The 17,334-nt window shown below is 45.0% G+C and overlaps 1 protein-coding gene across 13 annotated transcripts in view; it reads right to left on the bottom strand.

Moving 5' to 3' along the window:
* SLC12A8 (solute carrier family 12 member 8) overlaps nt 1-17,334 on the bottom strand; it is a 184,643-nt gene that overhangs the window by 27,425 nt on the left and 139,884 nt on the right. For all 13 annotated transcript variants that reach the window (XR_016233145.1, XR_016233146.1, XM_089331862.1 and 10 more), the window contains one exon: nt 10,511-11,153. Coding sequence is in view for 11 of the 13 variants with exons in the window: in XM_089331862.1 (XP_089187988.1) it covers nt 10,511-11,153 (643 nt within the window). In the remaining 2 variants the exon portion in view is untranslated. The remainder of the gene's footprint in view (nt 1-10,510; nt 11,154-17,334) is intronic.

A 17,334-nucleotide genomic window follows, 5' to 3' on the forward strand; every position in this document is an offset into this window, starting at 1 on the left:
AGAGAAAAGGGAAGATCTTCAGCTTTGCCAGTCTGAGGATGTGGGCCCTGCCAGGGTGAGCAGCAGAACAGCTAGGAGACATCTAGGAAATGAGAGCTGCACAAGACATAGATGACACCCCCACATTGCCCTGGATGACTGGAAAACTAAACTTGTGTGAGAGGAGACTTGAGAGCGCCTAGAAACAAGCAAAAGTCCATCCAACCTGGAGAACTGGGGCTGATGTCATGGCACCAGCATTAGCGCCCAGCATCCCATATGGGCACTCATTCAAGTCCTGGCTGCTCCACTTCTGATCCAGTCCCTGCTAATTTGCCTAGAAAGCTGCAGAAGACGGCCAAAGTACTTGGGCCCTGCTCCCATGCAGGAGACCTAGAAGAAGCTCCTGGCTCCCGTGTTCAGCCTGGCCCAGCCCTGGCTGCTGTGGTCACTTGGGGAGTGAACCAGCAGGTGAAAGATCTCTCATTCTCTCTCATTCATTCTCTCTCTCTCTTCTTTAGGCCTTTCAAATAAATAATCTTTTTTAAAAAGAATAAACAAACTGGAAAACTGGCTACAACTTCGACTGTGCTTCCCAAACCACAGACATCCATTGGGATCCACCGGCAGAGAACAGAAGCCTTATGGAGTGCGCAGATACAGGGACAATGGCCTGGGAAGCCACGGTAGCAAAATAAAAATAAGAATTAAAAAAATAGTCGGGGGGCCAGCACCATGGAGTAATAGTAAACCTGCTGCCTGCAGTGCCAGCATCCCATATGGGCACCGGTTCAAGTCCCGCTGCTCCACTTCTGGTCCAGCTTTTCTGCTGCCCTGGGAAGGCAATAGAGGATGGCTCAAGTCCTTGGGTCCCTGCACTTACATGGGAGACCTGGAAGAAGCTCCAAGCTTCTGGCTTCTGATTGGCGCAACCCCGGCCATTGTGGCCAACTGGGGAGTGAACCAGCAGATGGAAGACCTCTCTCTCTCTCTCTCTCTCTCTCTCTCTGCCTCTCCTTCTCTCTCTGCCTCTCCTTCTCGCTCTGCCTCTCCTTCTCTCTCTGTGTAACTTTTTCAAATAAATAAATCTTTAAAAAAAAAACCAAAAAACAATAACAAAAAAAGTCTAAATATGTCATCAGTCATACACCAACAGCAAAGACAGATTTCATAGTTCAAATCCAGGGAATTATTAAAACAAAAACTCAGAAATAGACTTCAGAATCAAGAACGGCTACAATATGTCATCTAAATTCTTCAATTTGCAACCAAAAATAACAACACCTGCAAAGAAACAGAAAACTATCACCTGTGCTTAGGAAGAAACTCAATCAAGAGAAAGTAGGCCCACAAGTTGAATTTAACAGCAAAGACTCCAAAGGAGTTGTTATAAATATATTCAAAGAACTGAAGAAAAATGTAATGTCAATGACTTAAGGAGAACATGATAATAAATTTTAAAACAGGGAATCACAATACAGAAATAAAAACAAAACCAAAAAAGGGGAGGGGCACAAGAAAATTTCACACTCAAAAAACACAAAACAGAAACAGAAAAATGTTTGGGCTCATCAGCAGATTTCCGATGGCAGAAGAAAATAAGGATTAGTGAGCTCGGAAACAGACCGAAGTTATACAAAGCCAAGAACAGAAGAGAAGGAGTGAGAGAACGAGGAGCGGAGTATCAGAGACCTGTGAGACAGTGTCAAGAGTACCAACAAGTGTTAGTTCCACTGTGGTAAGAGAGAAAGAGCATAAAAAATTTTTGAAAAGATGATGGCTCCAAACTCTCCAAATCTGGTGAAAACCATTAACTATCAGGTCTAGGAGGAATGAATTTTGATGTTGCTTCCAGCAATACATATACTTGACTACCACAAACCTAGTATTTCTTATTTAAATTTTGGATAACAATAGATACACAAGCATATCTTAAAAGTGTTTTGTTCTGTGTTCCTTTAACCAATACCAGAGCCTAGTTCCCCACAGATAAGCACAGCAAGGAACACACACTTTGTGTACTGGTTGAGAGCACAGGTTCTAAAACCAGACACACCTGGGTTCAAATTCTTTCTTGTCTCTTGAGCCAATGTTTAACTTCTCTAAGCCTCCATTATATCATCTGTAAAATAAACAATGTCTAACCCTGACTTGGATGAAATAATCCATAGTAAGTGCTTATCTTGGTGCAGGGCATATAGGAAATACTCAATAAATGGCTGTTTTTAGCTACCAAAAGTATTTCATGCTTAACCATAATAGTTTGTTAACTGGACTTGAGTATGGGCATGAGTCTGGGCATTGATTTTTCTATGTAAACTTCATATTTATCACTCTTGACTCCTTTTTGGTAGAATCTGGAGTTTGACCCTTCTGTTTTTAAAAATAATATGCTTTGGAAGGTATGCTTTTATCAGTTGTGTTTGTCAGAATAATCATTTCCTTCTGTGATACACTGTGTTGTGCAAATGTTTTTTATTTCTACTTAATCAGATCCTTTTTTGTCTTTGATGATGTCCACAATAGGCAGAAATATCTCTCTTGCACAGCTGTTATAAATAAGCTGTGTGTATATAAGCCATAAAACATAGCTCCAAGTTATTTTTTTAAATCCATTTGCTTTCAGGAGTATTTCTTCAATATGATTTGATTCGTGTTATTTTATGGTAAATGACTGGTCAAAGATGAGGATCTTACAATAATTTAACTCTTTATATACCACTTGACTGATAAATGTTTCCATTGTTAGCCAACTACGCATTGATTTAACCAGGCTTTACTGAATTACTAAGTTCAGCACATTTCATAAACTCTGAGAACATTGCGATGACTACAAAAGTTTGTGACCAAGGGAAGTTCACAGTCCAGTGGCAAAGGAAGGAACCTAGTATTCATTTTTCTTGAGAAAGAGGAATAGGCCTGCAGGTAAATGAGTAAACAAATGGGATAGAAATGTATAAAACAATGTGATAACAATTTATAGTACTAGCGTGAATCAAGTATAACGGTTGCACAGTATCAGGGAATCCTCAGAAGAGGTGCAACTGGGTCTTAAAAGTCTGGTAGATTTTTAAATGAAAAAAAAAAATCAGGTGATAAAGGAGGAGGTGAAGCAACTGGAGGAGAAAGACAGGATATGCAGAGGGGAGGGAACAAAGCATGTGATGTATTTGGGGCAGCAGTTTGGATGTAGCAGAAGCATACCGTACAATGCAGGAATAATGATAAGAAGAGTGGCTGGGAAGCTGGGTTAGGGCAGGAAGCCAAAGAACCTTGCTTATCACACAAGATCTGGGACACTAAACAAAGCACATTGGATATCAGCAAAGGCTTTTAAGTAAGAGAGGCCCAGTGAGAGTTTTAATTTTGGAATGATAATTTGTGGGCCGTGTGAGGAAGAAATGGGCTAGAGGCAGAGACTTGGTTGCAGACTGAGCAGGAGGCCAGGCACAAGACAAGGAGGTAGAGAGACGGACTGATTGGTCAACAATGGCTACATTTCCTAGCCAGGGCAACTGAGTAGTGCCTCTGAGTTCATTAAACATGGCAGAATGACCACGTGTCTTTCCTGAAAACTCACTGAGAAGAGAAAGGGAATAATACCAGCACATTCACCAAGGGAAGGAAGGAGAGATAAAAATCAAGTCTTGGAAGACAGTGGCAGGGTGCTCAGATCAGAGGAGGATGAGCCTGAGGGCCTACAGCGAATGTGCCGACAGGAGCAGCCCAGTGCATCCTGGTTGACTATAGCCACGTCAAGACCAGGAAGTGCCATATCTGGCAAAGTGGTGAGGGCAGGGAGTTACTGGCAAGTCTATATTTTTTCTACCCTGAGCTACTTTCCAATGCCGACGCAGCCAAGGGACATCCTCTTCTGCCCAGTCCCCTCCCCAAGAGGGCTTTCCTCAGAAAACAAACCAGAGAGTGCCCAGACAAGGCACATGGGGCTCAGTACAGCGTGGGGGATTAAGCGAGCATCTGTGTGCTGCACCCAATTCCCTATTCTCATCCTGCTCCCAGAATGCAAGCAGCCACCCGTGAGGCCCCAAGGCAAGCACTAAGAAAACCCTCCAGGTGTTCCCATTCGGGAGTCCTCCAGTGGAAAGCTGGCTCACTACTGAGCACTGCAGTGAGCTGCCCAAGCACACAGGCCTCCTGGACAGCCTCCTGCTACTGCTGTCCCTTGGTACTGCAGGGAGTAGTTCTAGGACGCCCTGAGGACACCCAAATCTGTGGATGCTCAAGTCTCGTGTACAAAAACTGTGTACGTAGTATTTGTACACAGGGTATCAAAAAGTTCCTGGAAAATGGAATTAAAAGATACGTTTACTTAGGGGCAAAAAAAGTAAAATCTACATATATAAAGGGTCTTCAAGAAGTTCATGAAAATGTGCATTATGAAAAAAACTATGCATGGATTTCAAATTTTATTTGCATCAGAATAAACTTTCTTTTAATTCCATTTCCCATGAACTATTCGAAGCACCCTTATACAACCTGTACAGATCTTTACGTACACTCCAAATCATCTCTAGAGTACTTATAATACCTAACATAACATAAACTCTATACAAATACTACATAAATAGTTGCTACACTGTATTGTTTAGGAAATAAAGACAAGAAAAATGCACAAGTTCAATACAGGTGCAACCCTCAAAGGCCTAACTACATAGAAATACTTCAGCAATAACATATCTTTTTAAATATTTTCAATCTGTAGTTGACTGGATTCACAGATGTGGAACACATGGATAAGGAGCACTCACTGTACTTTAGTTTTTTCTTTTTAATATTTACTTATTTATTTGAAAAGCAGAGTGACAGGGAGAGATCTTCCATCACCTGCTGGTTTACTCCCCAAATGCCCATAACATCCTGGTCTAGGCCAGGCTGAAGCCAGGAGTACTTTTAAGTATGAAAAGAAATCAAAGGTTCAACAGGCATTTTTTCTAAAATCTCCAAGATAATGGGGGTGGGAGAGAGGGGAGAGGGAAGAGGGGAGAGTAGAGGGGGAGAGGGGGAGAGAGAGAGAGAGAGGCCAAAGAGAAAAGAATCTAGACAAAATAGGAACAAGGAAAGGAGTAGAAAAAGGCTGCAAACTGGAGGCTAAGTGATTCAGAGACAGAAGTGATGGGATTATACTCAAAAGACAAGAATTGATGGTGTCCAGATTAAGGGGAAAAAAAAAAAGAACAAATCAGGTTACAACCAAGATTTCTTTTGGGAATTAAAAATGCAATAATTGTGATGTACATTGAAAGTTCTCTACCCATTCTTCATTTCGTTCCTAAGAAAGAAAAACAATCTTAATTTTATGTGATGTAGCAATATGACCAGCTAAACAGATACTTCTCAGTCTCCTTTGCAACTCATTGAAATCACACAACTAAATCCCAATCAATGAAATACAGGAAGTAAGGAATGGGACGTTGGGGAAGGGTTCCCAAGAATGACTCATTTTGGGAGGTCATCCTTTCGCCTTTCCTCCTTTCTCTACTGCCCCTCCCCCACATGGCTGCGCTGGCAAGGCTGCAGCAGCCACATCCTGCAGGACAGAACAACATGCTAAGGGAAGCAAAGAAAGAAGACCACAGGAGCGTGGGTTGCCTGGGACCATGGAGCTGCCATGGCAGCCATGGGTCACCCATCTCTGGCCCTTCTGTATAAGCCAAATGAAGCCACTATTATTTTGTGATTAAAAAAAAGTCTTTAAATTTATTTATTCACACTTTACTTGAAAGGCAGACAGAGATCTTCCACCTGCCGTTCACTCCTCAAATGCCTACAATTGCCAGGACTGGCCAGGTTAAAGCCAGGAGCCTAAGACCTCAATCTGGGTCTCCCATGTGGGTGGCAAGGGCTCGAGTACTGAGCCATCACCTGTTGCCTCTCAGGGTGCCCATTAGCAGGAAGGTGGATTGGAAGCAGAGTCAGAAATTGAACCAGGTACTCTGATACAGGATGCAGGTGTCCCGAGCAGCAACCTAACCACTGCTCCAAACACTTGCCCCTATTTTGTTATCACAGTCACACCAAATCATATCTGATATAACAATCGCTATTTAAAAAAAATCTGGGGTTGGCACAGTGGGTTAAAGCCCTGGCCTGAAGTGCCAGCATCCCATATGGGTGCTGGTTTGAGACCTGGCTGCTCTACTTCCTGTCCAGCTCTCTGCTATGGCCTGGGAAAGCAGCAGAAGATGGCCCAAGTGCTTGGGCCTCTGCACCCACGTGGGAGACCTGGAAGAAGTTCCCGGCTCCTGGCCTCAGACAGCGCAGCTCCGGCCGTTGTGGCCAATTGGGGAGTGAACCAGCGGATAAAGACACCCCCCACTCTGTGCCTCTCCTCTCTCTGTGTAATTCTTTCAAATAAAATAAATAAATCTTTAAAAAAATAAAAAAAATCTCATTTAAAGAGGTAAGAGGTAAGATTCATGAAATAGCCCAGAAAAGAGAACAAAATGTTAAGTAAAAGAAAATTAAAGAACTATGGAAGAAGATATTAAACAGACATAATGGAGCAGGGTGGGAGGTGGTGGGGAATCAGCAAAGCAAAGTCATAGAAAAGCATGAATCTGGTGAACAAACAAGAACAATCACAGGGGAAATGAGAGAAGTGTTTGACGAGGACACTGTGCTAAATAAAATGAGCACGTTACAACAAGGTAAATACAATATAATTCTGGGGCTGGTGTTATGGAGCAGCAAGCTAACCTGCCACATACAACGCTGGCATTCTGTACTGGAGCACTGATTCGTGTTCCAGCTGCTCCATTTGTAATCCAGATCCCTGCTAACATGCCTGGGAAAACAGCAGCAGATGACACCAGTACCTGGGGACCTGCCACTCACATGGAGATCAGAATGGAGCTCCAGGCTCTGGGCTTTGGCCTGGACCAGCCCCAGCTATGTGGCCACTTGGGGAGTGAATCAGTGGATGGAAGACCTCTTTCTCTTTCTCCCTCTTGCATTCTCCCTTTCAAATAAATAAATAAATATTTTAAAAATACTATATGACTCCACTTATATGAAATACCTAGAGAATTTGAATGGTGCTGTAATGGGCGGGGCGGGGGGAAGGAGTATGAGGGAGATACATAGCTTCAGTTTTAATAGATACATAGCTTTGCCGGCGCTGCAGCTCACTAGGCTAATCCTCCGCCTTGCGGCGCCGGCACACTGGGTTCTAGTCCCGGTCGGGGCGCTGGATTCTGTCCCGGTTGCCCCTCTTCCAGGCCAGCTCTCTGCTGTGGCCTGGGAGTGCAGTGGAGGATGGCCCAAGTCCTTGGGCCCTGCACCCCATGGGAGACCAGGAGAAGCACCTGGCTCCTGCCATCGGATCAGCGCAGTGCGCCGGCCACAGCGCACCGGCTGCGGCGGCCATTGGAAGGTGAACCAATGGCAAAAGGAAGACCTTTCTCTCTGTCTCTCACTGTCCACTCTGTCTGTCAAAAAAAAAAAAAAAAAAAAGATACATAGCTTCAGTTTTAAAAGAAGAGTTATGGAGATAGAGGGTGGTGATGATTACATAACATCATAAACATATTTAATAACATTAAACTTTACACTTAAAAAAGTGAAGATGGACAGTCATATGCTGTGTGTATTTTACATAGCAAAAAAAGATAGACTATTGAACAGGCTACTGAGCCAGGAAGTAAAAAAATGATGTCTGACATGGAGAGATCAAGGAGCTGCCATAAGACTACATCATTTAGTCAGTCACAGGGAAGTTGACAGAGGATACAACTTTTTGACTTAAAGTGAGGTTTTCCTAATAGAGCCCCAAAAAGTAATCTATAGAAGGGAATTGACACTCTGAGATGCGATGACTGAACAGCCCTGTCTCGACTGCTGAGGAGCATTTTCTTTTTCACGTGATTGTTGAACTCTTTATTTAGTGCAGGGTTTTCTTATGTGTATAAAGTTAACTGAAAATAAATCTTAGTAAAAAAATAAGATTGGGAATAGAGAGGGAGAAGGAAGAAAGGTGGGAGGGCGGGTACAGTGGGAAGAATCCCTATGTTCCTAAAGTTTTACTTATGAAATGCATGAAGTTTGTATACCTTAAATAAAAGGTTTCTGGGGAAGAAAAAAAGAAAGTGGGTTTTCTGGGAGTAGGGTGTAGGAAGGGCGGCAGTGGTGGCAGAAAGAGCAGGAACTACTATCCCATGTGACTGCTAACATCAGCTGCCTTATGAAACTGTACACTTACTGTTTTGATAAAAATAATTTAAAAATTTTAATAGTGCTCCTACAACTAAAAAGGTTGCCACAATTTAGAAGTAATAAAGTGGGGCCTGGTGCTATGGCTTAATGGGTAAAGTTTGAGTCTCGGCTACTTCACTTCAGATCCAGCTCCCTGCTAATACACCTGAGAAAGGGCAGAAGATGGCCCAAGTACTTGGGCCCTTGTACCCACATGGGAGACCCGAAGAAGTTCCTGGCTCCTGACTTTGGTCTGGCTCAGCCCTGGCTGTTGCAGCCACCTGGGGAGTAGATCAGTGGATAGAAGATCTCTCTCTTGGTCTCTCTGTCTCTGTCTTTCAAATAAATAAATATTTAAGGAAAAAAATGTAAGGAAGGAAAAATCAGCACGTACAGTGTTTGCCTTTAGACATTGCCTGCTCTTGGTCCACACCTGCCCATCGAGATCTCAAGGCGCAGGGTGCGGTGGAAGATCATGCAGGGGCTCCCAGAACAGGCAGTCATGGGGGCATGTCCAGCTGCACAGTGAAGCAGCTCTGAAGCTTCCCTGTGGTCTCACTGAGCCTTCAGGGTTTTCATGTGTAGAATGCTCATATCTATTATACGAGGGCCCTTCAAAACATTTGTGGAAAACAGAATTCAAAGATTCTATTATTTGGTTGTATACATTTTTTGAAACCCATGTGGTTTTTTCATAATATTTATTTTCCATGAACTTTTTCTTTTTTAAAGATTTATTTATTTACTTGAAAGTCAGTTACACAGAGAGAGGAGAGGCAGAGAGAGAGAGAGAGAGAGAGAGAGAGAGAAAGGTCTTTCATCTGCTGGTTCACTCCCCAAATGGCCGCAACCGCTGGAGCTGTGCCAATCCGAAGCCAGGAGCCAGGAGTTTCTTCCAGGTCTCCCACATGGATGCAGGGGCTCAAGGACTTGGGCCATCTTCTACTGCTTTCTCAGGCCATAGCAGGAGCTGGATTGGAAGTGGAGCAGCCGGGTCTTGAACCGGCACCCATATGGGATGCCGGCACTTCAGGCCAGGGCTTTAACCCACTGTGCCACAGCACCAGCCCCTCAATTAACTTTTAAAAAATTTATTTATTTGAAAGGCAGAGTGGCAGAGAGAGAGAGAGACAGAAAGAGACAGAGAGACATCTTCCATCTTCTGATTCATTCTCCAAATGCCTGTACCATCCAGGCTAGGCCAGGCCAAAGCCAAGAGCCAGGAATTCAATCAGGATCTCCCACATGGGTTGCAGGAACCCATGTACTTGAGCCACCCTCTGCTACCTCCAAGGGTGCATTAGCCGGAAGCTGGATCTGAAGTGAAGGTGGGACTTGATCTCGCTCAGTTATGGGATGTGGGAATCCCCAGCACTGAGTTAACCCACTGCATCACAGTGCCCCCTCCTCCAGCAACTTTGTGAAGAGCCCTCGTATTACACAAATAGATAAAAACCACCTAGAACATGGTGGATCCTTACAAACCATGAGCTTTCTCTTTCAGAGTTTCTCCTGCCCTGTGAGCCTCTGAGAGTCTCTCTTGTCTCTGTGGTTTAGACTTGAGAAAGCAAAGGCATGTTCCTTTAGCCACCTTCTCTCCTTCCTTTCTTGACTGGTTTGGGAGACTCATCTTCCACAGACAAAATATACCAAGTGCTTGCCAAGCAGTTTGTCATAACACATTGGCACTTCTCCTGAAAGGAGAAATTCATTTCAGTCACATTGGCATTAGACCTCAGCTGAGTTTTCAGTGAAAAGAAATTGATATTCAATTTCTAGCCATGGCTGCCAGCTCTGACATTACAGGAATAGATAGAAATTTCTGCTTAAAATTAACTACAGTATCTATAACAGAGGAGAATTATAAATAATTCAGCCCATCCCATATGGGCGCCGATTTGAATCCAGGCTGCTCTGCTTCCTATCCAGCTCTCTGTTATGGCCTGGAAAAGCAGTGGAAGATGGCCCAAGTCCTTGGGCCCCTGAACCCGCGTGGGAGATCTGGAAAAAACTCCTGATTCCAGGCTCCTGGCTTCAGATTGGCGCAGCTCCAGCCGTTGAGGCCAGTTGGGGAGTGAACCAGTGGATGAAGACCTCTCTCTCTCTCTGCCTCTCCTTCTATCTCTGTGTAACTCTGACTTTCAAATAAATAAATGAATCTTTTTTAAAAATTTTAAAATAACATGTTTTAAAGTAAATAAATAAATAATTCAGCTGATACCTGAATAGAATATTTTAAAAAAGCAAAATTAATAAAAATTTTAAACTCAGGTCATGATAACAGGCAATTGAGACTCCAGCATGGTTCCAAAGCACTCACCTTCTTTACTTGGCCTCCGCTGGCTACACAGCTCTGGGAGAAGTTCCTCACGTAGTCCCCCAGGCCAAGTCCCTTCACTCCTGGAAGTCTGCTTGTTCCAGTCGGACCTGTGCCCCTCCCAGGAGGCAGTGGGCAACCTGTCAGAGCTACCAGGAGGGAAGGAGGTAGGGGAGTTGAGGTCCAAGAGGAAGCTGTCCTGTAGGGTTTGTTTGGTAGCCTTCTTGCCTTTCCTCTTCTGACCCTCAGGGCTCCTGTCCCCCTCTCCTTGCCTGGGCTGGCTACTCTCAAGATCCCTGGTTAGCTGCAGGAGCTGGTCCATGTCCTTGGCGAATTCCAGCAGAGTGCCCTCAGAGAGGCTTCGAGCAGGGCCCTCAGAGCCATAGGTAGGAGCTTTTTCCAGGAGCAGATGCTCAGAGCAGTGGACAGCTTCCGTGCCTTCCCTGAGCGCTGGCTCAGTCCCCCGGGGAAGGCCGCAGCGGTCCATGGACAGAGAGAAGTATGAGTAGTCCACGGCCACGTACGTCAGCATGAAGTTGATGGTGACGATGGGAGCCAGAATGTTCACCTGGCCCACAAGGACAAAGGCCATGGTCACCAAGCTGGTCAGGCAGATGGCAGTTACAGGTGTTTTATTTGGTCCTTTCTGAAAAAAGAAAAGTACCATTTAGGACTAAGAAATTTCAAACAGAAAGTACCAGAAGGTTCAGAAGTTACATGAGAGAACCCAAACTCAGAGTGGCTCAGGCATTTCTTAGCATGTGACTGTTTATCTGGAAACCTGAGACAATAATATCCAACTCGTGGGGTCATCTTGAGAGAAGAGCTAATGCAGGTAAAATGCTGAAAACTGAACTCACACACAGCGGACTCCTAGCGCACCACAGGAGGTAGTTTTATCAGTAACTATTAGCAAGGGACATTTTCAAAGAAATCTGACTTCCAAATGTTTTCCCTTTTTGTCGTTCACTGCATTTTAACACCAGCCTTGGCAATCAAAGAAATGTCAAGTTTATTCTTCCCATGGAATGCTGTGTCCAGGAAAACAATCTGGGGAGGGGCTGGCACTGCGGCACAGCGGGTTAAAGCCCTCGCCTGAAGCGTTGGCATCCCACATGGGTGTCGGTTCTAGTCCTGGCTGCTCCTCTTCTGATCCAGCTCTCTGCTATGGCCTGGAAAAGCAGTGGAAGATGGCCCAATTCCTTGGGCCCCTGCATCCATGTGGGAGACCTGGAAGAAGCTCCTGGCTCCTGGCTTCAGATCGGTGCAGCTTCGGCCATTGAGGCCATCTGGGGAGTGAACCATCAGATGGAAGACCTCTCTCTCTGTCTCTACCTCTCTCTGTAACTCTGTCTTTCAAATAAATAAAATAAACTCTTAAAAAAAAAAAAAAAAAGAAGGTGGTCGATGCTGCGGCTCACTAAGCTAATCCTCCACCTGCGGTGCCGGCACACTGGGTTCTAGTCCTGGTTGGGGCGCCGGATTCTGTCCCAGTTGCTCCTCTTCCTGTCCAGCTCTCTGCTGTGGCCCAGGAATGCAGTGGAGGATGGCCCAAGTGCTTGGGTCCTGCACCCGCGTGGGAGACCAGGATAAGCACCTGGCTCCTGCCTTCGGATCAGCGCGGTGCACCGGCCGTGTGCCAGCTGTGGCGGCCATTGGAGGGTGAACCAACGGCAAAGGAAGACCTTTCTCTCTGTCTCTCTCTCTCACTGTCCACTCTGCCTGTCAAAAAAAAAAAAAAAAAAAAAGAAGGGCCGACACTGTGGTGCAGTGGGTTAACGCCCTGGCCTGAAGTGCCGGCATCCCATATGGGTGCCGGTTCTAGTCCCAGCTGCTCCTCTTCTGATCCAGCTCTCTGCTATGTCCTGGGAGAGCAGTGGAAGATGGCCCAATTCCTTGGGCCCCTGAACCCATGTGGGAGACCTGGAAGAAGCTCCTGGCTCCTGGCTTCAGATCGGTGCAGCTCTGGCCATTGAGGCCATCTGGGGAGTGAACCATCAGATGGAAGACCTCTCTCTTTCTCTGCCTCTCCTCTCTCTGTGTAACTCTGACTTTCAAGTAAATAAATCTTAAAAAAAAAAAAAGGATCCGTGGATTCTATTGGAATAGGGGATTCTAACACTTAATATTCACACATGCACATGCTCTCACACACCTGTTTAATGGAGGTGGACTCGGTGGCCTTTAGGGGGATGGCAGTGGGAAAAATATGCTGACGCTCCTATAAGCACTCATCACAGCCACTGTCACAGTCACCGCTCAGTCCCCATGTTCTGTGCCCAAACAACTCCCTGTGGTCTACTGGCCACATTCTCTTTCTTAAAGGATACCAAAAAGGAATGAAAAGGCAAGCCACATCATGGAAAAAGATGCTTGTAGCATAAATAACAGACAAAAGGTAACTAGCTTATACAAATAACTCCTAAAATATAATTGGAAAAAGACACACAATTCCCACCCAAAAGAAGTGAGAAGAGTGGCATTGTGGCGAGCGGGTAAAGCCACCTCCTGCGACAACAGCATCCTGGTTCCAGAGCCAGCTCTCCACTGCCAGCCCAGCCTGCTGGCTGTGGTGGGAAAGCAGCAGAGGATGGCTCAAGTGCTGACGCCCCTGCACCCACATGGGAGATCCAGAAGAAGCTCTAGGCTCTTGGCTTTGGCACAGCACAGTCCCAGCCACTGTGGCCATTTGGGAGTGACACAGCAGACGGATCTCTTTCTGTCTCTCCCAATCTCTCTCTCTGTAATTCTGCCTTTCAAATAAATAAAATCTAAATCTCAAAAAAAAAAAAAAAGGATTTAGACAAGTTAAGTTTACACAAGAATATCAGTTAAACATTAAAAGGATGTCTAATGACATTAGTAATTAATGAAATGCAAATTAAAACCACAGAGAGAAACATTAACACATCTATCAAAATGGTAAAAATTTTCAAGTCTGATAATAAAAAGTATTGAAAAAAATATAGAATGGGGACTCTCATCCACTGCTGATAGGAGTACAAATTAGTCTAACTATTTTGGAAAAGAGTTTGGTATTATCAAGTAAGTAGAGACACATTTATCTAATGATTTAGCAATTCCATTAGCAGGTTTATAGTCTGGAGGGGCGCTGCACGGGCACCAGGCTACTAGTGCAAGAGTGTTCACCACCTTGGCCATCACAGTCCCAAATAACACCCAAGCTGCTGCCACTACCAAATCAGGGATGAACCTTAAAAACACGATGGTGAGTGAAAAGAGCATGCCATAAAGTACATATATGTGGTCCCATTTATTCACAGTTCAAAACAGACAACAATAAACCTTCCTGCTTGGAGATGCCTGTGTAGGAAGTGAACCAGCAGTCACAAGCTCTGGCCCCAGGGTCACGTCCAGCACTGCCTGCCTACGTGTGCCCATGAGCTAATAATGTCTTAGAGTTTTAAACACTTGGGGGAGAGGGCACTGAAAGAAGAACACTTTGTGAAATTCAGATATGCATCCGTAAGTAAAGAACTGGGTATCGTCTGTGGCTTCCTGTGAGGTACAACAGTAGAAATTGTGAGTGAATCTGTTGGGCCTACAATGCCTACAATATGTACATCTGACCCTTTTCTGAAAACAATTGCCAAACCCCTGAGTAAAACTACAAAGTAAGCAAGGAGATGACTATCACAGAAGTCAGGACAGGGGCCGGCACTGTGGTGCAGCGGATTGGCACCCTGGCCTGAAGTGCTGGCATCCTATATGGGCGATGGTTCGAGATCCAGCTGCTCCACTTCCAATCCAGCTCTCTGCTATGGCCTGGGAAAGCAGTAGAAGATGGCCCAAGTCCTTGGGCCCTTGCATGGGAGACCCAGAGGAAGTTCCTGGCTCCTGATTGGCGTAGCCCAGGCCGTAGCAGTCATTTTGGGGGTGAACCAACAGAAGGAAGATCTTTCTCTCTGTCTCTCTATCTCTCTCACTGTCTATAACTCTACCTGTCAAATAAAATTAAAAAATAAAATTAAAAAATAAAATAAAATAAATGAATCTAAATTAGACCTCTCTCGGAAGGCACACTCTCAGTGATCCAGACATACGGACACTGGCCTCACCTCCTAGCCACCATATGTATAATTAGATTAAGTCTCCACCCTTAATCCATCAGCTATTAGCATTAAGATGTTAGAGTTTAAATACCTGCTATACCCCAAGCATGTTGTTAGTTGTTTATAACTAAACATTTAGATGTAAGGCATTTGGATCCCCCATTTGCACACTCATTCTGGACAGCAAACACAACATTAGTAAGGAGACTGTCTCCAGCTCATTGTCAAATGTGAATTTTTTGCCGGCGCCATGGCTCACTTGGTTAATCCTCCGCCTGCGGCACCGGCATCCCATATGGGTGCAGGGTTCTAGTCCCGGCTGCTCCTCTTCCAGGCCAGCTCTCAGCTGTGGCCCAGGAAGGCAGTGGAGGATGGCCCAAGTGCTTGGGCCCTGCACCTGCATGGGAGACCAGTAAGAAGCACCTGGCTCCTGGCTTCGGGTTGACGTAGCTCAGGCCATAGCAGTCATTTGGGGGGTGAACTAGCAGAAGGAAGATCTTTCTCTCTGTCTCTCTCTCTCACTAACTCTATCTGTCAAATTTTAAAAATGTGAATTTTTACTAACTGTATAATGAGAAATGGCATTTTAGGATATTGGGAGTTGCATTACTGTTACAATGAATAAAGCCTAACGTTTAAGAGCTATTTATAATATTTTTGTGATTATTGATCATTTTCACTTGCTAGAAGCTCTTCTTTATTAGGAAAACTAATTCTTTGTGATGTAAATAAATAAATATTTTTCCTGGTTTTTCATCTGTATTTTAGGCTTGGGACCTTTTTTTCCCAAAGCTTCATTACTGCACCAGTTCCTTGCTCTCTCCTTCCTGGCTCACCTTGTGATAGTGCCTCCACACCACCACGACGCGTTTCCACCAGACACCAGACTGTGGGGCTGCCTGATCTTCAGCTGTAACCTCCAAACTGTAAGCTGTAACCTTTTCTTCCCCCCAAGAAGCTCCTCTCAGGTATTTAAATTAAAGTAATCAAGAGAAGACTTTAACAGACAATCTTCTAAATCAAGTATGATCTATCCTCCTTCCTTGGCAAAGACACCTTCATGAGGATGGGGAGGTGCAGGTTCAAGTTCAGAATTCTTGCACTCCTCAGCCTTCTTCATGAAAGACACCAGGCAGAGCCTCCAGTGGTAGCCCATCCCCTTCTCCTCCTAGATTACAGCATGGGGGTCTCACAGTCACACGTGGACTCTTCTCCTGCCCCTTGGTCCTACAGAGGAAGGGGAACCTGCAGATCCCAGAAGTGGGCTGGGGTCCATCTGAGCAAGGAATTCTAGGGTGCAGCATACCTGGAATGTGGTCTAGAAGGCAGGACATGAGACTCATGTGGGCATGTCCTCTTGCCTCATAAACATCTTATACCCAAGGGCCAGAGCAGAATCCTGTAAAGCAATCTCTTTGGGCTTGAACCTAGGTGCCCACGGCTGTGGGAAAACACACTTTCACACATTGCTGGTAAAAGCACACAATGATACAAAGCTCTCAGAAACTGTTTTGGCAAGATCTATTAGCAACGCATTTTTTTAAAGAAAGGTTGTCGCTCCCCGTCTTCGCGGAGGAATGACACAGGACCCTGCGCTGTTCTTTTGTCTGCTCGGCCCTCCCCGGGTTTGCTGCTGGTTCTTCCCGGGTTGGTTACCATCCCTTCCACCTCCGTGGAAGGGCAGTTCCCCCTGCCATTTTCCCCACTTCCGCGGGGGAGCGGCACACCGCTGGCCGGCTCTCTCGGGGGCTGCACAGGTGTTCCTTCAGATAGATGTTCCCGGTGCATGTTGTCTCTCTCCTCATTTATAGTCCTCTTCCACCAATCCCAACTCTGCTACCCACACGCCGAGTACGCTGCTCTCCTCCAATCAGGAGCAGGTCCTGCTGTTTATTGGTTGAACTGGAGGCAGCTGTGTAGAAGCTGTTTCCTCCTCTCCCAGCGCCATATTGTGGGAGAGCAGATGCATAGAATAAGTCTTAATTCCAGTAACATAGTCTAGTCCAGTTGCTCCCCACAAAAGGTTTTAGTTAATGAATGCAAATTTTATAGATACAACTTTAGCATTATAGTGGTTATTCCCCCTCTACCCGTCCTCCCACCCCCACTCCCATCCCACCTCCTACTCCCTCTCCCATCCCATTCTTCACTAAGATTCGTTTTTAATTAACTTTATATACAGAAGACTGACTCTATACCAAGTAAAGATTTCAACAATTTGCACTCACACATGCACACAAAGTATAAAGTATTGTTTGAAAACAAGTTTTGCAGTTAATTCTCATAGTACAACTCATTAAGGACAGAGGTCCTACATGGGGAGTAAGTGCACAAGGACTCCTGTTGTTGATTTAACAATTGACACTCTTAGGTATGACGTCAGTGATCACCCGAGGCTCTTAGCAATGCATTTATGCTTTGACCCAGCAATCCCACTGATCCAAACTATCCATTAAACACATCTGTCTCATATATACAACGTTATTCATACAGGTAAGGTTATTCACCTCAGCACTGTTTACTGGAAAGCCACACAAGTGTGAACCTGTGGGGAACTGAGTAAACAGACTATGGGATATTCACACCATGGAAGAGGAGTGAGAGCAGTCTCTCTGCATTTGTATGAAAAGACGATTTCTTTTGCATCATATTTTTATGTATGCACTGTCTCCTAAAACAAATGAAGTGAAAGAAAAATAAAACAAAAGGCACCAGCACCCAGAAGGCAGGAGAGCCAACAGTGCCACCCCTCCC

The sequence above is a fragment of the Oryctolagus cuniculus genome, chromosome 4 (assembly GCF_051225735.1).
Source record: "Oryctolagus cuniculus isolate XC-2025 breed Fujian yellow rabbit chromosome 4, ASM5122573v1, whole genome shotgun sequence".
NCBI lineage: Eukaryota > Metazoa > Chordata > Mammalia > Lagomorpha > Leporidae > Oryctolagus > Oryctolagus cuniculus.